This window comes from Mustela putorius, unplaced genomic scaffold (genome assembly GCF_011764305.1).
Source record: "Mustela putorius furo isolate JIRA1106 unplaced genomic scaffold, ASM1176430v1.1 tig00000174_pilon_pilon_pilon, whole genome shotgun sequence".
Lineage (NCBI taxonomy): Eukaryota > Metazoa > Chordata > Mammalia > Carnivora > Mustelidae > Mustela > Mustela putorius.
Genome location: NW_025421304.1, coordinates 18049268 through 18072164, shown reverse-complemented (window position 1 = coordinate 18072164; position 22897 = coordinate 18049268). Strand labels below are relative to the sequence as shown.

General features: G+C 54.0%; 2 protein-coding genes across 10 annotated transcripts; both read right to left on the bottom strand.

The window, feature by feature from the left end:
* Window positions 1-1124: 1124 nt before the first annotated feature.
* Window positions 1125-22894, bottom strand: ADGRG5 (adhesion G protein-coupled receptor G5). Of its 9 annotated transcripts, XM_045076113.1 has the most exons (15): window positions 22316-22893; window positions 21527-21762; window positions 19798-19928; window positions 18254-18297; window positions 12219-12320; window positions 11948-12026; window positions 11159-11315; window positions 10478-10594; window positions 9846-9959; window positions 7898-8050; window positions 7036-7157; window positions 6509-6777; window positions 5347-5461; window positions 2653-2930; window positions 1125-2269 (listed from the first exon to the last, which is right to left on the bottom strand). In XM_045076113.1, exons 5-15 carry the CDS (start codon window positions 12280-12282, stop codon window positions 2169-2171), a joined length of 1569 nt encoding a protein of 522 aa, XP_044932048.1. In that variant the 5' UTR covers window positions 12283-12320; window positions 18254-18297; window positions 19798-19928; window positions 21527-21762; window positions 22316-22893; the 3' UTR covers window positions 1125-2168. The 9 variants fall into 9 exon arrangements, with proteins under 9 accessions (XP_044932048.1, XP_044932046.1, XP_012907602.1 ...); XM_045076111.1 differs by lacking the exons at window positions 18254-18297; window positions 19798-19928 and having other exon boundaries at window positions 21527-21822; window positions 22316-22894; XM_013052148.2 differs by lacking the exons at window positions 18254-18297; window positions 19798-19928 and having other exon boundaries at window positions 22316-22894.
* LOC123390971 (protein bunched, class 2/F/G isoform-like) lies at window positions 5481-6499 on the bottom strand. The gene has a single exon (XM_045076116.1). The coding sequence runs from the start codon at window positions 6307-6309 to the stop codon at window positions 5875-5877; it is 435 nt and encodes a 144-aa protein (XP_044932051.1). The 5' UTR covers window positions 6310-6499; the 3' UTR covers window positions 5481-5874.
* Window positions 22895-22897: the final 3 nt, after the last annotated feature.

The window sequence follows — 22897 nt, the reverse complement described above, 5'->3', positions numbered from 1 at the left end:
GGTCATGATCCTGGGGTCCTGGGGTTGAGGCCTCCCCTCTCCACTGCCCCCCTCAAGCTCCCTTCTCAGCAGGGAGTCTGCTTCTACACCCTCTCCCCCCTGCCCCTGCTCATACATGTGCAAGCTCTCACTGTCTCTCTAAAATAAATAAGTAAAATCTTTTTTTTTTAAAGGGGGAGGAGATAGACAAGTATAGAATGCCCAGCTAAATTTGAATTTCAGATACACAACGAATAACTTTTTACTGCTTTAGTATCTTTCTCCCAAAGTTAGCATTCTGTATTTTAACTGGCAGCCCGGCTTTCAGACCCCACCTCATCACATACACACACTATGCCGTCTGCTACAGCAGCAACTGAACAACACAGAAACTTCTAGTACGTGACCCCTCTGCTGTCCATTTGTCCTCCTACCCATTCCATCTTCCCACTGGTCTGGAAGCCCCCTGAGAGCTAGACCCAATGCCCAGTGGCCAGTCTGGAGCAGGCCAGGACCCTGCTGGGAGTCAGGAGAGGGCAGGGAGGCCCAGCAGGTCTCCCCCACCCCTGCCCGCCTATACCCAGTGGGGCATTTCTGAGAAGTGACCCCTGCCCAGAGCCTGGCCCCTCATGGTGCTCAGAGCTGCAAGCCTGGCCCTATCTCCTGGAACCACCAGAACCATCCCCTTGTTACTGTGGCCATAGCCTCCCTCAGGTGACCCTGGGCTTGGGAGTGTGTAAGAGGCTGGGCCTGAACCAGTGCGGTGGGCCAAGTCACAGGCAAGGCCCAGCTGTGTCACCACTTCCTGGAGCTGGCCCAGAGAGGGCCTGGGACTTCCCATGATCCGTCTGCCCCCTCCTTAGCGTGGGAGCCCACCCCAAGGACCAAGGGGCCCGGGACCACTCAGGACGGGGCTCCATCGTGGCAGGGGGGCTTGGATGGGGACCCACATCATCCTGATAAAGGTGGGGGGACACTGTCTGGAGTCAGAGCAAAGGCCACTCTAGGGAAATTGGAAGAGGAAGTCACAGAGCTGAGGGAAAGCAGGTTGTGCCCAGTGAGAAGCTGGGTTTGTCAGGCCTAGAGTTTAGATAGCTTGCCCTCTCGGTCAACTCTGTTAATAATAATAGCAAAAATACTAATGGTAACAATAATAATGATTTATTGAGCATTTCCTACTTGCTAAGCCTCTTTATATGGATTCTTTTTTTCATCTTCAAAATCAGCACCACAACTGCCCCTGCTCTACAGATGGGAAAACTAAGGCACAGAGAGCTTAAGTGGTCTGTCCACAGTCACACAGCTAGCAAATGGTAAGGCCATTTGAACCCAGGCAGTTGGGTTCCAGAGCCTACAGCACTCACCAGCTGGCCAAGGGCTATGGGCATCCAGAAATAAACAGAGAGCAGAGGATCCCCACCCCCACCCCCAGGAGAAAAGGGATCTGGCTCCAGGACCCTCACCATGCCCTCCACAGTCGTTATTACCTGTCCGATGGCCTGCAGCGGGGCTCTGAGTGTCTCCCCCAGCCCACCTGCTCTAGTGCCATGGATGCCCAAGACCCCAAGACCCAGAGCAAACAGCTGCATTGGGAAGAGAGAAATGGGTGTGCAAACAGTGCAAGAATCCTTTCTTTGGTCACTCAGCAGGAGCAGTCCCAGAAGCCGGACCCCTCCATCTGGTGTGTCATGTCCCCAGACAGGCGGCAGTATTTCCAGATAGGATTCGGTGAGCCAATGGCTTCTGTGCACAGGCCAACAGCTCCCCCTGGTGTGCAGCCCAGGAATGGAGCTGGCTTTAGGAGCCCTCTCCCTCTTGCTCCGACAGAGGTCAAGGGCAATGCTGATTCTCCACAATTGTAGCCTAAGCTTGGTTTTAGATCCCATATGGTCACGCCTACCAGGGGCAATTCAAACCTACCCAATTATCAGAGGGCCACCTGACCACGGGCCACCTTCCTCAGGAGTCAAGGAAAGAGGCTCTGCCTTCCCATCCCCAGGAAACCAGGGGAGGCAGAGCAGAGCACTGCCCTCTGGGCCTGGGGAAGCCACGGAGGTAGAAAAGCCTCCCTGGAGGCCACAGGGGCCCCTGGTGTCCAGCAGCTGGCCTTCCACCTTCCCTGGGGGAGCCCAGAGCCTCGGGCTGCAGGCGGCCAGAGAGAGGAGGTCTTCTGGGCGAGGAGGCGCAGACTACAGCATCGTCTGGGAGGAGCTGAACCTCTCCATCTCTGTCTCCATCTCTGCCTCGGAGCGGCGCCTCTGGGAGCAGAACCACAGGAAGAGGAAGAAACCTGCCAGGGAAAAGCGGGTCAGCGGGAGACTAGAAGGAGAGACGCGGGGCCTCACCTAGAATCCAGGGACCTCCTCAGTGGGGGTGAGCTGGGCTTCCCTAAAGCCCAGGAGAAAATCTGAGTCCCTCCCTGTTGGAAACCAGAAGGGGCAGAGCACAGAAGCTGGCCGACCAATTGTCAGCAAGCCAGAGGGTGCCTCTGTGCAAATTAGGAGGAAATACCCCTTTCTATGGACCGAAGGAGCCCCAAACCAGCTTGGCAGGGAAGGGGAAGCTCAATTTCAGCCCCTGACTTGCCCCCTTGACCTGAAGCCTTGAGCAGTCAACATCTGACCAGCCGAGCACCACCCCCGGGGCTTCCTGCACGCCTCCCACGGGCCCTACCATACAGCGAGTTGAACGTGGTAAAGAGGAAGAGCTGGGGCAGCAGGAAGACGTCAAAGGAGAAGAAAGCCAAGGCCCAGGTAGTGCCCAGCAGCACGGTGAGGCCCAGCACGGTGACGCTGTCCCGGCAGGCCCGCGGGTTCAGCACCCCGTTCCGGGCCCGCAGCCGCTGCAGCACCCGCAGCGCCCAGACCAGCACCACCAGGTTGAAGAGAGACGTGAGGCCACCGTAGCCCATGACCAGGATACTGTGCACCCAGCGGTTCTGCACCCAGCACCTGCAAGGGAGCAGGGGAGGGGGAAGTGCCAGGGTGGGTGTGGCGCCCCAGGCTGGGGGCGGGAGGGGCGTGGGTACAGAGATCCTGGTCTCTGGGCCTCTGGATGGGCTCTTGAACTTGGTCCTGTCCCCCAGGCCAGACCTGTTGCTTCTTGTGTGACCACACGGGTGAAGTTCGGGGCCCGGCTTTCCAGCTAAGCCATCACCTTAGGGCCCCCTTGTCACCTCGGCCCCCGGCCTGAAGCTCTCCATGTTCTCCTTTCCAGCCACACGGGGCCCTCTTGTGCCTTTTTCACCTGAAAACTCTTCCTCTCCTCACTTCTGCATCTCACCTCTCTCCCTTTCCATGGCCAGCCCAGCTGCCCACTTGTCCAAAACTCTACCAGATCCCTGGCCCGGTGCCCTCTTCCTGGAGGCTTCTCCACTCACCCACAAGGTCAACATCATCTCAGCACCATCTCTGTGCAAAGGGCGCCCTGGCCCAGGAACCACCCCCTCTCAGCTAGATGGGGCTCACGAGCAGTGAACAGCTGTGGCACATCGAGTGAGAAGCAGGATGAGGCCACCAAGGGCCGAGGGAAGAGCAGAGGCCTGGCCATGGCCCCAGTCCTGCTCCCAGACCCTCCCTGAGGCCTTCATGCCCTTGTGTCCCCAAAAACATCGGCGAGACAGGGGGTGCCTTTCACCCAGTCACACACCATGTCATACGCTTTCCGTGAGTGAGCCCATCCGCTCCACGTGAGGACCATATGAGGCAGGTCCATAGTCGTCCCTGCCCTGCAGAGGGGGAAACTGAGGCTCGGGCTTGCTCAGAGGCAAAGGTGGGACTTGAAGCCCCACGCTCCACGCCCAGAGCCTGTGCCCCTGTCCCAGCCCCCTGCTCAGGCCCCCGCCGTGGGCACCTGCTGCCACAGCCACAAGGGGCCTTGGTCGTTATTTGGGAGATTTATGCAAGGGGCTCATGGATCATTCCTTTTCACTGCCACCTAACTGTCCCGCAGGGCTGGCTATGTAGCAACTTATTAACCTTATTCACATGTCGGAGGGCACTGGAGTTCCTTCCAAAGGTTTGGTTATTGCTGTTCTGTGTTCAGGAACACAAATAGACTTGGTAAGGGTTTTATAAATGCAGGAGAATAAAAGTCACGGAACCCTGGGGGAGAGGGAGAGGGAGGGAGACTCGGAGAGGGGGGTTCTTGAAGTGGGATACTCTGTGACAGCCCAGCAACACTGTGCTTCCTGCCCCCGCCCAGTCCTCCGGTCCCCAGCACATGTTAAAAAACTACATTGTGTGGAGTGCCTGGGTGGTTCAGTGGGTTAAGCCTCTGCCTTCAGCTCAGGTCATGATCTGGGGTTTGGGGATCAAGCCCCGCATCGGGTTCTCTGAGCATCAGGGAGACTGCTTCCCCCCTCTCTCTGCCTACCTCTCTGCCTACTTGTGATCTCTCTCTCGTCAAATAAATAAAATCTTTAAAAAAAAAAAAAAACTACATGGTGAAGGAGCCCTAAGTCACACCTCTAAGAAAGGAGCCCCACCCCCACAGTGAGAAGAATGAACCCCAGCCCACCTCGCTTCCAGGAGGCTGAGAGGGGTAGTGGGGGAGGGGGCTCTGGAACCAGCCTGCCTGTGGCCAAGTCCCAGCTCTTCCAGGAACCACCTGGGTTTCCTTGGGTGGGGTTCTTCAGCAGCCTATGCCTCAGTTTCCCTAACTGTAAACAGACTGACAGTAGGACCTACTCCTTGCTGCACGGTTTAGACAGGTGATAGGTCGTTCAGCTACTCTCCCGATGTTGGCCGTGAGAACCTTCATTCTTAGGGCACAGGAAGAGGCAGCAGAATCTGTCCCGCAGACTGCCCAGGTCGCCTGATACACACACACACACGCACACACACACACACACACACATGCTGAACCCTGTCCCTTGGGGGGAGTCCCAGCCCCCGCAGTGCTCTCCCTGCTGAGGACAGTTTGAGGGCTGGCAGCACTATGCAGGAGCAGATCAGGGCCACAGGAACCTGAAGGAGCACAGCAAGGCGGTGGGAAGAGCGAGCAGAGTTCAGGAGTGGGCTGACCTCCTGGAGCAGGGTCGGAGAGCAGGAAGGGGAGCTCAGCCGATCGCCGCACTCGGCCAGGAGCCAGGGGTCCTGCTGCCCTGGGCGTGGAAGCCCATGAGCAGGCACCAGAGCTCATGCCGGTCTCCCTAGAGGTTGCCAGCCTAGAGCAAGAGACTGCCTCTTCAGGAGACCTTGGGATCCAGCAGAAAGGCTATGGCAAAGCCTGGAAACTATCCCTCTCTGAGACATGGTCCCCTCCTCGCCCCCCCAGCCAGTGCCCTGCCTATAGGACACCCTGTTCAGAGCCCCTGGGCCCTTCTGTCAGAGCTAGGGCACCTGCCACACCCCTCAGGGCACTCACATGGACATGTTCTGGAAGCCTGTGCCATTTTCCTGGCTGCTGGAGACTGGAATTGTGCAGGGTCCGTATGCTGAGCTCTCAACAACAAGGAACAGGACCAGCAGGGCTGGGACCCCTGAGAGGTAAGACAGAGGCTCAGCACCTGTCAGGTGACCCCGAGAGGGGCTGGTCATGGGTCCCTGGGGCTGCTAAAACAGAATTCCACTGAGCAAGCAGGGAGGGGAAGGTTTCTTCTGAGCCCTCAGGCCCTGCCATATGGTCCAGCTTCAGGACACTTAGCCTGTAGGTCTTAGAGGAGGCTGCGCTCCAAGACAGTGTCACTGAGGGCTCCAGGGTGGGGTGGGAGTGGCAGCGGTGGTGGGGAGATGGAGCTAACAGGACAGAGGGCTGGCAGAACTCAGGAGGAAACCGAAATAGTAAAGAGGAGCTAGGATGGGGTTAGAGGTGCCAATGATGGTGGTGTCAGAGATAGCGTTGAAGACGAGGATGAGCATGGTGGTGATGATGGAGGTGAAGGTCGTGGTAGAGTCAGGGGTAGACATATTCATGGCATTGGTGACAGTGTTGGAGGTAGAAATGGTGGAGATGATGGCGGAGGTGATGGAAGTATCGGAGGTGGTAGTGATGTTGGTAGATGTTGTTGGTAGATGATGGTGTTGGAGCGATGCTGATGGAGGTGTTGGAGGTGATGGTGATGGAGGAGTCAGAGGTGATGATGGAGGTGTTGGTGGTGATGATGGAGGTGGTGGAGGTAGAGGGGACAGAGGTGTGGGAGGTGGTGATGATGGAGGTGTTGGAGATGATGGTGATGGAGGTGTTGGAGGTGATGGTGATTGAGGTACTGGAGGTGATAATGGAGGTGTTGGAGGTGATGTTGGAGGTGGAGGGGATGGAGGTGTTGGAGGTGGAGGGGATGAAGGTGTTGGAGGTAGAGGTGATGAAGATGTTGGAGGTGACCGTCATGGAGATGTTGGAAGTAGAATGGATGATAAGAACAGTAGAGCAGAAAGTAGTGGCGAATGTTGACAGGGATGAGCCGTGCTCAGGATGCAGTAACTATGATGAGGAAGAGGAGAAGAGAAGGGCAGGAGTGGGGTAGACACCCTGTCCACTGTCCAGCCAGAAGCCTCAGGGAGCAAGATCGGAGGGAGGTTCTGCTTACCCCAGCCCACGGCACAGAGCTTGAGCAAGTATCGGCGGATATAGATGTTGTAGACGTGCCCAAGGAGCAGGTAGAGATTGAAGCCTTCGATGGCCGTCCAGGTGAGGCAGCTGAGCAGTGCGAAGTGCAGGATGGCAGCCACTGCTGTGCACGCTGACCCAGGCACAGGGGGCGTGGCTGGCAGAGGACTCAGTAGGAAGGCGACATTCAGGAGCAGCACGGAGGCGTGCAGGTTCATGTGTATGCGTGTCATGGAGTCGCCCTGCTTCCTGCACATGGAAGCATGACCTTCCATGGTCTGGGGACATCACTCAGGCAGTGCCACCCCCCGGGGCTCAGGGACACATGACTGAGGTTGGGGGTGGGCGACAGGGACTGAACAGCAGCCACACAGCAAGGCTGGTCTCCTGCCTCCCAAACTCCATGCCCTGGAGGAGCGCACCCTGCTCTGGGGGATCAGTTAGACAAGAAGGAGGGGTGCTGAGCAGCAGCAGGTGGGCAGGCCCGGCCCGGGGGCAGGGGAGTACCTGGCTTGGAAGTGCAGCAGGATAGTGAGAAGTGAGGACACGATGGAGATGCTGCAGCCCACCAGGGAGATGTACATGAGAGGCACCAGCAGCTCTCTGGGGATCGGGGCTTGGGACAGCTGCTGCAGGAAGGAATGGGAGATGGGGGACAGTAGCATGGAAATGCCCTCCCAACAGTGACAGGGACCTGCTAAGACCTTAGCTCCAAACTCCCCTGTCGCACCACAAACCTCACTGTGGTCCTGGCTTAAAAAAAAAAAAAAAGCCCTGGCAGACACAGTGGCTTTTGCCCTCCCTCAACTCCCATCTCCCCTTTTTCTATGAGAACCTCCCCTCCCCCACAGTCTGTGCACATGGCCGGTCCTACTATGTGTGGGCAGGTGCACTAGGCCTGATTTATCAGAGCCCTCCCTCCTCCTGCCCAGTGACTGGTTGAGGGATGGGAGTGGGACACACTCCAACGCAGTGGAACCCAATCCCAAGACTAGTTGGCAGAATTGGGTAAGAGAAAGCTCTCATGCTACTGGCCTAACAGCTAGTAGGACATGAGCCCGGGTGTGCTAGCAGCCATATTATTATCCTGTGGGGAAACCCTGTCCGAAGGCTAGGCCAGCACAAAGCAAGCACGGCTGGGAGGGAGATAGAGCCCTGTCTTGGTGATATTGAGCATCTGGATCAAGCCGTGCCTGAAGCCTAACATAGCTTCTTCAGCAACATGAGTTCCTAAGTTTCTCTTTTACCTCCTTAAGCCCATTTGAGTTGGATTTTGTCCCCTACACCAACCTCTGCCTTGTTCCTTTTGCTTAGACATGGGGCCCTTTATTGTTTTGACTCCCCTCAGCTGGACTGGAGGCACACATACCATGAGAACAGCGAAATAGCTGAGGTGATTGCAGCGGCAGAGTACCCTGGAAGGTGAGAGCTGCTCTGTGCGACAGCCCTCAGGGCTCCAGACCCCCCAGTAATGTTTACTGGCTCCTTCCTTCCAGAAGACACAGGTCACCATGTAGCCTTCCTAAGAGAAGAGGCTGGAGTTGGGTGCATCCAAGGGATGTGGGGGATGGCCGTGGGTCAGAGTCTGGAAATTGTAGGGGCCAAAGTTGATTCAACTGCACCCTAGTCAACATTTTACCAGGCACTGGCTGGGCTTTGGCATCAGACAGAACCAGACTGCAGCCTCACCTCTACTCTGACTCTCAGAGTAACTTGGGCAAGTTGTTGAGCTTCTCTAAACCTCAGTTTATTCATCAGCAAAATGGGATCATCTATACCCAAGTCCCAAGGATGGTATTAAATTACAGGCAGTGAGGAATCTTGAGAGTCCAGCTCTGGCTGGACAGTAGGTGTTCTGTGATCAACTGTCCCCTTTCCCATCCTCCCCATGGAGAACAATGATGGTGCAGCCCCAAGCCCAGTGCTGGGGAGAGACTCACTCACAGGCAACCTGGAGGCCAAGTCATATGGGTGGAGAGGGGAGAAAATGACACAGGCAGTGCCATGGAAAACCACTGAGGAATGAACCTTTGCAGGGGCAAATCCTCAGAGCAAAGAAAAGGAAGTATGGGGGCACCTGGGTGGCTCAGCGGGTTAAGCCTCTGCCTTCGGCTCAGGTCATGATCTCAGGATCCTGGGATCGAGCCCCGCATCAAGCTCTCTGCCCAGCAAGGAGCCTGCTTCCTCCTCTCTCTCTGCCTGCCTCTCTGCCTGCTTGTGATCTCTGTCTGTCAAATAAATAAAATCTTTAAACATTAAAAAAAAAAAAAAAAAAACTTTAAAAAAAGAAGGGGGGGAGTATGATGGAGAAATTGGGAGTGCAGCACAGTCCCAAAGAGGCTGACAGGAAGTCAGGGCAGAACACTGGGCAGGGCAGGGCCTGGGCTTTTAAGGGATGCCAGGGCCAGAAGAGTAGAGGCCTCAGAGCTTATGCCCGCCTGGCAGGCCTTCTCCCTTCCTCCAGGATCAGCTTCTGCATTTCTCTGGAGAACCCACGCCTCCTCCCATGGCAGGTTACATGAATCCAGCCCAGTCCCTGAGCCATGTGACCTGGGCCTGGCCAATCTCACATTCCATTGACCTGGTTCAGAGATGGACACATGGCCCAGCTGTACCTTTAGAACTCCGTTCTGGGGGATGCCTGGGTGGTTAAGCAGCTGCCTTCGGCTCAGGTCATGATCCCAGCGTCTTGGGATCGAGTCCCACATCGGGCTCCTTGCTCGGCGGGGAGCCTGCTTCTCCCTCTGCCTCTGCCTGCCATTCTGTCTGCCTGTGCTCGCTCTCTCCCCTCTCTCTCTCTGATAAATAAATTAAAAAAAAAAAAAAAGAACTCTGTTCTGGGACCCTGGTTTGCACTGATGAGGAAGAGCCTACTGGGAAGAGGGGACAGAGGTCTAGCACTTAAGCTGCCATCTTGCCAGAGTAGAGAGCTGGCTTCACTTGGTTTTCTATCACTTGCAACTCAGAGTCCTGCCTAGGGGAGATCTGTGTGCCTCATTTTGTTAAGTTTCCAACTCTTGATCTCATTTCCTGGTCTTGATCTCAGGGTCCTGAGCCCAAGCCCTGGCACTGGGCTCCATTCCATGCTGGGTATGGTGCCTACTTAGAAAGAAAAAAAAAAAAATCCTGCCTACTGCAGTAACTAAAAACTTCTCTCTGATTCTTTTGACAGGAATTTTAAAACTGTGGTAGATTTGAAATCATTTGTTTCCAAAATGCTGCCACAGATTTGGGTTTGGTCAAGCCAAAATTCAACAGGAGAGCCACAAGGGGGAAGGGGAGATGTGGAAATGGGGGCACTCCCCCCCCAAAAGTACCAGACTCTGGTTGTGCTGGAAGCTGATGCTGATAGGCTCGTTGAGGTTGCTCACGTGTCCCTGACCCAGCTGGGCCCCCAAGACGTAGTTATTGAGCACAAGTGAGTTGGCATTCTGGAACGACAGCAAGAAGGGCTGACTGCAGGGGACACAGGGAGACCCCCGCTGAGGGCTCAGAACCCCCCCTTCGCCAGCCCCTTCCCCTGGAGGAGAGCAAGGAATATGCCGGTCATGTGGCCCATGTGCCCAACCTCGCAATCCTTCATGTGCCCCGCCCCGTCCCCTCCACCCAGAAACCTGTCCTGTCCCCACCCACACCTCTCTGCCCTGTGTTGAGAGCATTCAGCCTCCATCCTAACTCACCACTATCCTCACTCACTTTCAAAGCCAAGGTTAAAAAGGCATCTTTGTCTATCTCCCCTAGGACAGGCTCACACATAGGTTTCCTATAAGTGGGCCTGCCCACCATTCTCCTCTTACTGAGGCCCAGAAAGGGCAATGCCTGGGGACCACGATGGGCTGGTCCCACCCAGGGCCAGTCCCTGCCACGAGGCCAGTCGATGGTGTGGACGTTCACAGTGCCCCCAGGAAGGGGCCCGCACCCACCCTGCTTGGCCCGCCAAGGCACAGACCTGGAAAAAGTAGGCTGTGGAGAAGTAGATGCAGATGAGACGCAGCTCCCTGGGGCGGGCCCTGCAGGCGTCTTTGGTCAGCTCCGCAGGGAAGTACATGGCGTGGGAGACCCCAGCCTATGGAGGGGGCGTAGACAGGCTCAGCCTGGGGTGCATGGCCTCTGGAGCTGGCCCAACACTCACTGCTCCCCACTCCTTGTGACGCCTTCTGGGCCTGACCCCAGGCATTTCATTTCTCTGAGCCTCCACCTGCAGAGCTCCCTTCTGGTACGCAGGCTGCCCTTCCTCCCAAAGGTGCTGAGGTCCCAGGCCCTCCCTCCAGGCCACCCCACCTTAAATGACCCCACCCGGCTGCGGCCCCTGGGGCTGGAGCTCCTCTGCCTTCAGCGCCCAGGCATTCAGTAGGAATCACAACAGGGTCTTCCGAGGACCCTGGATTCCCTGGCCTCTCCCACAGCTGCCTCCCTCCATAGACCTGCAAAAGCAGGAAGACAATGCCACCCTTGCAGGGCCATAGTGTACCCCCTTTTCCATCACTGGCATGAGGGACATCAGCCCCATTTTACAGGGGAGGCAACTCACAGCCAGGCAGGCAGACAGGATTAGTTTGGGTGGAGGAGGGGAGTCAGGACCTTAAGCCCTGCCTGCCCCCCATCCCAGCCCCCCACCACGACCTCTGACCTTGGAGTACTCCTCCATGGTGGTGCTGTTCAGTGAGAGGCCTGCGAAGCCGCAGCCCAGCTTGAAGATCAGTGACTGGATAGAGCGTGTCTGCAAGGTCAGGTTGTTGCCCCTGAAGCTGGCGTTCAACAGGCTATTCTCCAGGTCCCGGATGATGCTGAGGGCCAGAGAGCTGACCTGGGTCCGCGGTGGACTTGGGGGCTGGAGGGGCCCCTGGCAGCCTAGAAGGGCGGGGCCTCTCCCATCCCCAGACCTCAGCACACGGCGCGTCCCTGGCACACGCTTACCTCTCCACCCCACTCATCCATGTCTCCTGATTACCTCTCTATCTGGTCCAGCTTTGCTGACACCTCCTTACGGAAGCCCTTTCTGACTCTTCTCTAGTGGCTGAGTGAAAGACCCAATAGTCCCTGGGCTTCCCCGGCCACTCACCAGCCCTATTCCCTCACCCACAGCTGCGTGCCCATTAAGATCGTGGACCCCAGAGAGAGCCCAACCCGAGTCTTGTCCCTCCTTCCCGCAAAAATGCAGAGATGGGATTCTGCACCAGGTTTCATGGCCTCCGTAGCTAAAGGCCCCAGCCAGAGAGCAGATTTGATGAGGGCAGGGCATGCTTATCCTGCCTCTCCAGAACCTAGTGCCAGGCACACAGTAGGTACTCAATAAATGCATGTTGAATAAATGGATTAACGGTCCACACTGGACAGCCCTGAACCACTGACTCAAGGTGAGAGCTAGGGGTAGGAGGCACAGCTGACTCTAGGTGGACGAGGGGATCTCCTGACTCACTCAGGAAAAGGAGCCGGTCTGCGGTATCTGGATACGGTCTCCAGTTTCCTCATGCATCGCAGGGGTTCTTGGGATGTGTCTGCAGGGAGCAAGTCAGACCTCTTATTTCAGCCTTTGTCCCTGGGCCTTCCACACAGCCTCTGTCTAGCTGCTGCCCAAGGCGGCCGCGATGTCCCCTTTCAAGCTCCCTTGGCTCAAGGGATTCCCCCTTTCATGTCACAGCCAGGGGCCCGGGCTAGGATGGCCCCCCAGTTCAGCATCACCCTCTTACCCATTGTCTCACTCTGAGAAGTCATGAAGCACAGGCAGAGGAAAAAGGCCCCCCGGCAATCCATGCCTCGTAGCTGGTCTCTTCTGAGAACCGTCTTCCGCCCTAGAAAAGATGCACATCACTGTCACTGTGATAAGAGAGTGACCTCTCACTTCTAGGTGTCTGGCATGTCCCAAGTGCAGGACATCTAGCATCTTAATTGATCCTCGTTACTCTTGCATTTCACAGATGGGAAAATGGAGGTTCAGGGCGGAAGTGGTCTTGCTCTGCATGAGGTTCCCTGAGTCAGGCCTTTATGACTCCAGAACCCCTGACCATTTGTTCAGAAATGGCTGTCAGCAACAGCGTTGCCTGAGTCACTCCCCGTCCCCAAAAATGGCCTCTCTGGGGGCTCCTCTGGGGCCCTGATTTCATCCAGGAAAAGCCACTTGGAAGCAACATGTAATCCTGTCCACCTCTGTCATTGATCCACATGTGACTTTGGACAAAGGTCTGTCCCTCCAAGCTTTTGTTTTCTGTGGTTTTAAATTTCTTTTTTAAGATTTTATTCATCTAAGAGCAAGCAAGAGAGAGAGAGCACAAGCAGGAGAAGTGGCAGGTGGAGAAGCAGGCTCCCTGCTGAGCAGGGAGCCAGTGCAGGGCTCCATCCCAGGACCTCCGGATCATGACCTGAGCCAAAGGCAGATGCCTAACCGACTGAGCCACCCAGGCGCCCCTTCTGTGGGTTTAAAATAAACTAAGACATTTCTGCTTAAATATAGCAAATTTATGTCAAATGCCCTGAAACTCCACTAAACCGAGAGTGAGTGAATAAAATGGGCAGAGAGCTGCAAAGACAGAACAAAGAGAGAAGACGACAGCAGGCAGGAAAGGTTAGCAAAACTCTGGAGATGCCAAAGCAGATGTCACCCCGAGTGCCTGCTGCGGGGAGAGGTGTGGAGTGAGGGGAGGGGAGAGGGGAGGGGACAGGGAGAAGCCTCACAACCCTGGGAACACTTGAGAACTAGAGGCATCAAGAACCTCTAGAAACAGGGATGAGGGGTAAAACAAAAAAATGAGATATAAAAGCTTGTGAGGGTTTTTTTGTTTTTGTTTTTGTATTTTTTTTGAGAGAGAGAGCACATGTGTGAGCCTGGGGTGGGAGGGGGCAGAGGGGCAGAGGGAGAGGGAGAGAGAGAATCCAAGCAATCTCCACACTCAGCAGAGAGTCCAACACGGGACTCGATCTCACAACCCTGAGATCATGACTTGAACTGAAATGAAGAGCCGATGTTTAACCAACTGAACCAACCAGGTGGCCCAACTGTGAGTCTATAAAGTGACCAGCTGGGGTCCCAGATTTCCTCCTCTACCTGGGGTATCCAGGACCACTGTCACAAACCTACCACCCTCAACGCCACCCCAACATAAAGTTCATTCCTTGGAGACAGTGCATGATAGACAATCTAAGGGGAAGGATAGGATGCCATTCATGTATAGAAAAATTAAGCCATGTTCCTTCCCACCTCCTCCTCCACTCAGCTTCCAGAAGCCTGCAACAGCCAGGTGGCAATGCTCTAAGGCAGAAGAAAATTCTTCTCTAAAGAACTGGCCATTCCAAGAAAAATATCCTATTGTTACAGATGTTTTGGTGCTCCTCAGTGAAATGCCCAGGAGGGTGAAGTTTTCCCAGTCAACAGCTCCACCAAGCAGTTAAGTGTTAGTGCTGCACTCTCAAAGATGAATGGTCAACCAAGGTTCACTAGGTATTTTAAAGCACACACCCTCTCTCAGAAAGCTGCTGGAGGATACGCTCCAAGAGAACAAGGGAGTAAATCATGAAAGACAACATAGGGTACAGGAAATCCCACCAGAGAAGAGGTGAGACTACTTCACAGAAAATGCAAGAAGCTACTCCCCCCAGGTGTTGGTGGGACAGCAGGACCAGGGTCTATCCTATCCAGAAGGCAGCAGGAGAAAAGAAGGTTCCAGGATGGAACAAATAAACAACAAATAAAAGGAGGAGGAGGAGACTGTAAAGAATTGGGTGAAGCGTATACAAAATCTTTCTGAACTTTTTTTTTTTGCAACCTCCTGTGAACTGATTGTTGCTTGCCAAAGTAAAAAATTCAAAGTTCAGTACAATGGAATGTCATTTCACTATCAAAAATCATGATGTCATTAAGGACATAAAAGAGGAGCACAGTATACCATTCACTGCCTAGAAAGGGCCAGTAGAACATAACACACACAATGGAATTACATGTATGGAAATTTATGGTAATATACATGTTTAGGCCTAGAAGCGTATCTAAAAGAACAGTCACCAAAATGTTAATAATGTTATGGGGAGGAGGATTCCTTTCTTTTTTAGGTTTTCCGGTACAGTTCAAATTTTCTACAACAAACATGTATTACCCTCACAACAAAAAACCAAGTCTTTAATGCTTAGAATTTTTTATGTTCCAAATGACTACCATTATGGAAAAATAATGGTGGCCTATTATTTATGAAAAAAAAAAAAAAAACCTTGCAAAGCAATGTAATCCGATCCTTGTAAAAGTCACATTTTTTTATAGACCCAAGCTCTGAAAGCTGCAGGGGTCACTTGTGTGTGGTGAGGTTCAGACTCTTGTTTTGGGTGCCCCGATTTCCCAATGTTACCCCTACATTACAGTTATACGTTTCTCAATTTTTATTTACTCTTAAGAGAGTTGTTGGGTTTTTAAGGAGGCTCCCCACCCAGCATGGAGCCCAACGCGAGGCTTGAACTCACGAACCTGAGATCGAGACCTGAGCTGGGGATCAAGAATCAGATGCTTGACTGACTGAGCCACGCAGACGCCCCTGCTCTTCAGAGAGTTTAGAAATTTACATCTTTCAAATCCAAACGATAAGTAAATCCACAAAGGTGGAAATGCAAATGATCTCTGTCTCCTGTGTCACCCAACCACTCCCTGCCTGGGTAGTCTCCCCCAGGTAACTACTGCTGCTAGTGTTTGCTAAATCTTCCCAAGTCTCAAATAAATATAAGGATATAAGATTCTCCTCGTCTTACACGAAAACTTTTTTGGCTTGGAAATACATCTTGGAGAGCTTTCCATAACAGTACCTAGAGTTTCCACTTTTTCTTTTCCAACTGCACAGTCTGACGTTGGAGGGAAAAGCGCTAACTTATTCAGCAGATGCCCTCAGAACAGCAGACTGTGTGGGTTTCAGTCTTTGGTTCCTTCCAACAGTGCAGCTGTTCTGACAACATCTCTCCCAAGTCCAAGTTCACCATCCACCCATTTTTGTTTTACATTCAAAGCTTCCTTACCATCTTCTCGAAACTCTTTACATAGTAGGGAAATTAGTTCATGGTCTATTATGTGAATTGCAAATATGTTTCCCGGCTTATCATTTGTCTTTGTACATTACATATAGTTCTTCTGCCGTGTATAAGTCTTTTTTCATGTGTATAATTTTTGTGTAACCAGAATTACCAGTATTTTTCTCTTTTGGCTTCTGGATTTTGAGTCAAAGCTAGAAAGGCCAACCTGCCTTACTCCAGGTACAAAGGAATTCTCCTAAGTTTCTGGTAGGACTTGCGAGGTTTCATTGTTCACATGGGAACCCTTAGTTCATTTGCATCAATCCTGGAGTACAGTATGAAATAGGGATGCGATATTTTTTTCTGGGTGCTCCCATCCATTTATCTTAATATTATTTATTAATATATATGTTTATTTGAAAAGAGACTACAAGGGCTCCTGGGTGGTCTGGTCAGTTAATCATCTGACTCTTGGTTTCTGCTCAGGTCATGATCTCAGGGCTGTGGGATTGAGCCCTGGTTGGGCTATGTGCTCAGTGGGGAGTCTGCTTGAGAATATCTCTCTCCCTTTCTCTCTGCCCCTACCTCACACATCCCCCGCCTCAAATAAATAAATCTTTGAAAAAGAGAGGGAGAAAGAATAGAGACTTTGGTTGGAGGCATAGAACACTGGGTTCTTAATCATTTGACCACTTGGTCAGCTACTCGGCTGTGTTATCTTGGGCAATTCTCAGAACCTCAGAGAAGAGAGGAAGGAAAGATCTGAGGAGACAAAGGAAGCACTGAAGGAAACAATTTGAGACGTTTCAGATGAGAAGACTGAGGGCCCATAGTGCAGACAGGATCTTGGGTCATCTAGTCCCCTCCCTCACTGTATAAATGGGGAAACGGAGGCCCAGACCACAATGTGGATTTGACCTCCAGGGTCTGGACCGTAAGGCTTGGACCCCAGGCCCTTGGCCATCCTGCTCTGTGTCTACAGAGGGAATAGGGTGGCCTAAACCCAAGACCAGCTGGAGAAAGCAAGGCCAAAGAAGAAATGAGACCTCCTCCAAGTACCCCAGATGGCTGTGGTTTCTACTCCCTTTCCCAGGGGCGAACCACAGTCCTCACTTCCACTTGAGACTTCAGCACCGCTCTCCCCAGCCCTTCAGAGCGGCCACTGTGCCTGGTCACCCCACACCCTCACCCCTCTCACCATCTACCCTGCAGCTCCTTATCTGGGGCTTCCTGGGAAACAGAACTCCCTTACTTGACATCCAAGATGGTTCCAGAAGATCGTGGGAAAACTGGAAACTGCTAAGAGTTAGCCTGGGGTTACAGCAGGCCAGTGGTCAGGCTGGAACTCAAATCCAGCGCTGTAGACTCCAAGTCAGCTGCCCTCCCCACGCTGTGCACTGCAGCCTCTCCAAGAAGGCTGGGTGTCTGAGTTGCTCTACAAATGAGTAAGACTCTGTCAAGGCCAACAAAGAGATGGGGAAACATGCAGAGCGCAGGCCACAGGCTTTAGAAGATGCAAATTTGATAATCAGTTCCAGTAGTCAGTGCCTGGGCCATGACATTGGGCAATAAGTCCATTTCTCCATTTTTTCAGGGTGTCTTGTCCATAAAGTGAGGCCAAGGAGACCTATCTCCCGGGAAAAGAGACTCAGAGACATTTTCCCAATCCCCACTGCAAGTTTAGGGCTCTGATCCAAAGGCCCAGCCCAGGATATATCTGAGCATAAGACTTGAAACCCCCCCCCGCCTTCCTCCCTGGGGCTGACCATGCATCCCCCCACCCCCCTGCAGCCTACCCTGTCTCCCACAGCCCCAGGCCTGCTGAGCCAGTCACACCCCTGCATGTGGCCCCACTGCTCCCCGGCAAACAGCCACTCCTGCCAGCCACAGGCTGGAGCTCCCACCGCTGGCCTCACCATGGCCTGGGAGATGATTGAACCCGTGGTCTCTGCAGGAAATCCCTGACAAGTAGCATCTTATCCCCATTTCACAGGCAGGGAAAGGGAGGCCACGCCAAGGCCCAGCCAGAGTCTGCGACCAAGCCAGCACCAGAGCCACTTCCCTGAGACATACTATCCCCAGGCTCTAGTCCAGGTCACTCTGAGAGGAAGGGCACCAGTAGAAACTTCTGGGCTAGAAATTTCTGGGTAGAAACATGTGGACCCTCCCCCATGTCATCCGTGGTACAGGTTACCAGATTCACCCCGCTTTACCAATGAGGAAACTGAAATCCAGAAAAGTCTAATAACTTGCCCTAGGCCACAGTGGGGAGCTAGGATTCGAACCCAGTGCCTAACCACTCCTTAATTTAAATTGCTCTTTAAAAAAATAAATAGAGGGCCACCTGGGTGGCTCAGTGGGTTAAGCCTCTGCCTTCAGCTCAGGTCATGATACCAGGGTCCTGGGATGGAGTCCCAAGGCGGGTTCCCTGCTCAGTGGGGAGCCTGCTTCCCCCTCTCCCTCTGCCCTCCCCACGCCCCTGCTCATGCTCTATCAAAGCAATAAATAAAATCTTTTAAAAAATAGATAGATGGAGAGATCGACAGATTTCTACATTCCCAGAGATTCTGGAGTTGCCACCAGAGGGTGAAGAGGATAAGGGCAGGTCCCCAGCCGGGAGCCCCTAGGATGTCACCGATCCTGGGCCCACCAAGGCAGGGACAAGCCTGGTGCCTGCTGGGGACCTACAGATGAGGACAGAGAGCTGCGGGAGCAGGAAATGGAGCTGCCGGGTGAAGCTGACCTGTGGGGCCGCTGCTGTCCAGCTGCTGCGTCGCTGTCACCGTCCTGTCCTCAGAGAGAAAGGGAAGTTGGATGTATGTGCTGGGGCTGCCTCTCTGCACCGCTTAGCCCAGGTCCTCAGCCCTCCCCTTCTCTCTTCAGCCGGCGCCCCGACACCACACCACACTCACGCCTCACTTCTTCTTTCCCCCACCAGTAGCCTTTTGCTTCCTCTGAACTGGTAGCTGGGCAGGACATCTCTTGCTCTCACCCTTACCTGGTGCCTGCAGCACTTCCGGGGGATAGCTGAACCTTGCAGAGGCGCTTGGGCTGTGGGGAGGCGGGGGAGGGCTGGCCCACGTAGCACCCGGCAAGGTTTCAAGACCCACCTCCACTCTACGCCTTTTTGCCCTCAGTTTCCCCACCTTCAGAAAAGGGAGAATGATCCCCGCCTGACCTGACAAACAATTAATGGGACTGAGAAGGCCACAGCCTCAGGCGAGGGCGGGGTCTGACTGCCTGGCCTCAAACCTCAGGCCTGCCATTTACTGGCTGGGGGACTTGGGGCAAGTGACTGAAACCCTCTGAGCCGCAGTTTCCCCTCTAATATGGAGATGAGACAGTACCACCTCACGGGGTAGTGTGGCGCTTCTGGGAGGTGATGCTGCCAAACTCCCAGCACTGTGTTTCACAGCTGTGGAAAGGCCTCGCTGGGAACAGAGAGCAGGGAAGACCGGGCCAGACTGTGGCTAGAGGGCTGGTCCGCCTGTCCTGCTCCAGCTACTTCCTCTGCAGAACCCCCAAGGGGAAGGGGAGGTGTTTGTGTGAATTGGTGGGAGGCAGGGTGCTCTCTCTCACTCAGCCAAACTCCCTGGGAAAATTCGACTCAGGAATGTACTTTCCTATCCCCAGGGTGAGATGGGGAGGCAGCAAAGTGGAGAAAGCAGGCAAGTCCCAACAGGGTCTCTCTTCCCTCTTCCCCCACGCAAGCACAACCCCCAGGGGGTAGCTCAGCCATCTACAGGAAGCGGGCAGAGAGCTGCGCCTCTGAAGGCAGCGAGACTTAGGGGGAGCGCAGACCCACGTCTCCAGGCCCACCACCACCACAGCAGAGCAGGGACATCCATGCACCTGTGACCTGACCCCTCGGCTACACTCCTGCTGGATGACTTGAGCAAGCCTTTGCCTTTCTCTGCACTTGACCCAGATCATGACCTCCAAGCCCTTCCTTCTGAGGTCTCCTAGCCACCTCTAGAATTACAACACCAGCAGTCTTCCTCCTTATGCTTCTTGTGAACCCAGACGGCTGCTTTCGGGGCCCAGGAGGAGGCCTGCTCACCCTGATGCCCCTCTGTTTTCCACCCGGGATCTGTGCCAGCCTCACTATGCCTGGCCTCTGGTGGAGTGCTGGTGTTACCTCACCCTGCTCTCCAGACCCTAGAAACCACAGCCAAGACCCTCCCCAGCTCAAAAGCCAGCAGTGGCTCCCTATTGCCTTCATGGTCTAGACCCATCTGACTTCTGTGTCCGCCCAGTTCTGGATGAGCTTGCCACAGTCACACTCACCTCTCTGCTCTGTCCCAGCTGCGACACACACATGTGCTGGGCAGGACCCCAGTTCTTCTCCATCCCTCAGGGGCCCATAGGGCAGCTCCTGTCCTGCTTCCCCTGAGAAGGCTCCTCTGTCTCCAACTCCCCTATTAAACATCCCAGATCCCTGAGCATTAGAAGCATGCCAGTCCCTGGGTCAGCACCCCAGGCAGGGAGAAGGGCAGCAGGCCACCTCCCACCACCACCCCCCACACCATCCCCAGGGACATGTCTCTCCCCGTAGGGCTGCTTCGATGATCAGCGAAGGACAGGAAGGGGACCGCCAACAGGACATGTCATAAACTGAGTCGCACCATGAAAACCTCATTTAGTTTTCAGTGTTTTCCAATCCTGGTTGCATCTGAAAGAAGGCTCCGTTTAGAGCCAAATTTTCTCTAACTCCTCTCTTCCCCTGCCCTGTGTCCTTATTTTTTTTTTTTTCATTTTTCAACCTTTTATTGGACACAGAAAATGGGATATCTGATTTTGAATGATTTTTGTATTGTGGCAAAACATACATATAATTTACCATTTTGACCCTTTTGTAAGTGTACAGATCAGTGGCCTTAATTACATGGCCTTTACCACCATCTACCTTCTCCAGAACTTTTCCACCTCCCAAAGGGAAACTCTGTCCCTGTTAAGGAGCAAGTTCCCTCCCCCTTCACCCTCTCCCAACAGCCCCTGGCAGCCCCCATTCCCATTCTACTCGGCTCTATGAACTTGATCACCCTAGAAACCTTATGGAAGTGGGATCACCTAATAGTTCTCCTTCTGTGACTGGCTTATTTCACCTCCCATGGATCAGCCTTTCCTTCCTTTTTGATCAGCTTTTCCTTCCTTTTTAAGGCTGAATAATATTCTTTTGAATGTACAAATAGACCAATATCATTTATCCATTTGTCCTCTGACAGACGCTTGGGTGGCCTCTACCGTTTGGTTCTTGTGAAAGGTGTATTACAATCATGTTCCTATTTAACAAAGAGCCAGTTTCTAGTTTCTCAGTGGTGTTGTGTGGTTACACGGTATTTATTGTTATGATTTTCTTCTATTTATGGCAACCGATGCCGATTTCCTACTTACTCTGAAATACCCATACGTCTTACAACATGGAAATGATGGGCAGGGAACGTGCTAGGTGTTGATGGCAAAAAGTGGCAGCAGAGATACAAGACAGAAGAACTTCTAGAATGTGGAAAATAGCAACACAGTCCTCTGTCGAAAAGCCCACTGGGCTGAGCTGGGGAAGGAACCCCTTTGGAGGGCTGCCAGGAGGCTGACACCAGTGGGCAGTCTGGGAGTGTGGGTTCAGGAACAGTGGGGACAATGTTAAGTAACATTGAGTCAGATTGGGGCTCTCAGACCTTCTGGTTTTGTGCCTCTTCCAGGTCTGTCCCTTGACCTCCGATTCTCACTTTTCTCACTGTAGGCTGGTGGGGCGGCTGAGCAGTGAGATAATTCCTATGAACTGCCAAGCTTCAGGTCTGTCCCCATCTTGGTTCCATGACGGGTGGGATCTCCCCACCTGCTGCAAGGCACATAACTAGGACTACTTCCTTTCTTAAGAGAAAGGGCCCAGCTGTGATGTTCTAACTGGAACTGAAGTTTACTGCCAACTCAGCCTCCTCAACCTTCTCCAGCCCGTCTGCTGCCTCCAGAAACTCTGGGAAAGAACCAGGGGCTCTTGGCCCATTGCTGTCCTTACCAGCCATGGGACTTTGGGTAAGTCTGATCCATAAGCACCCGCTGAGCACCTCCTCAGCTTTGGAATCCTTTGGTAGTCAGTTCTCTCTGGAAGGACTCGGTCATTTCTCTCTAAGTGATGTTCTCTTCCTCTGTAGTCAGCTGCGGCTTCATTTGTACCTCGTCATGCCAATTTCACGAAACCCCACACTTTTTGCAAGATTTGCAGTTTCGCTTGTCTGTTCAGTTGCTTCATATCTGCAGGGTTAGAAACTCTTGATAGCAACTGATGGAGGCCAATTTGGGTGGGGGTATGTGCTGTGGGAGAGGGAAAAGCAAGGCTGGTCTTTGGTTTCTGTGTACCTCGGGCCCAGGAAAGGCAGATATTCAGTACTCTGAGCACACAATCTAAATTAGGGTTAATCAGGACTTAAGGCTAATTTTTCTACAGCACTTTTAGTTTCCTTTTCAAGGCAAAGTCCTGATGCAGTCTGGCTGCCCTCGCTATCTCTGTGAAGTTTCAGTTGCCTTTTTAGAAAGATTCACCGCAGGGGCGCCTGGCGGTCTCAGGCGGTGGACCACGGGACTCAACCTCACGGTCCTGACTTCAAGCCCCACGGTGGGTGTGGAGACTACGTTAAGAAAAGCGGCGGGGGGTGGGGGGGTAGTTCACCGCAGTTGCCTTCCAGGTACAGGATGCCCTGAGGAGAGACGCCTGACCCCACTTCCCTTTCCGCTCAAACCGCAGACACCTTATTCCCAAGGGCAGAGGAAGCCCCACAGCCGCAGTGCACACGCCAGAGCGCCTTACCGTAATTGCTGGGGGACCGCCAGCCCGGCCCTGTCGCCAGCAAGAAGCACAGAGGCACTTCGGAGAAAATCTCCGCCGGGTGGGCCAAGTGCACCACCACGGTTTCTCCACGCGCGTGAGGTTACTTTGGTGACCCTTTTGTGGTACAAAGGGGAAACTGAGGCCCGGCGACAGGCAGAGCCTTGTTGCTTCGCGGCTGCTCGGCTGCATTGCTGACCCTAGGAAGAATGCAGGTAACAAAAGTGAACACTAGGTCAGCGCGCCCCACGTGCGGAGCCCAGGACAGGCGCTGCCCACTTCTGCTGCAGGGCGCCTAGTGCGTTACTGGCGCTCGGGAAACCTGAGGCGGGAAAGTCGAACCCTGCGGGGCCCCCAGACCCTGCCTTCCGTCCCCCCACCCTCGGCCCCAAGCGGGGGTGGGGCCTCTGGCCGCGTCCTGCTAGCTCTCCAGCAGAGCCCTCCGCCCCGGCCCGCGCCCCTTGCCCCAGACTCAGTCTGGTGCCCCCACCCAGCGATCCGGCGGACCCGGGTCACACAAGGGCCGCCGCTAGCCGGGACCCACCGCCCCCGCCCCGCCGTCTC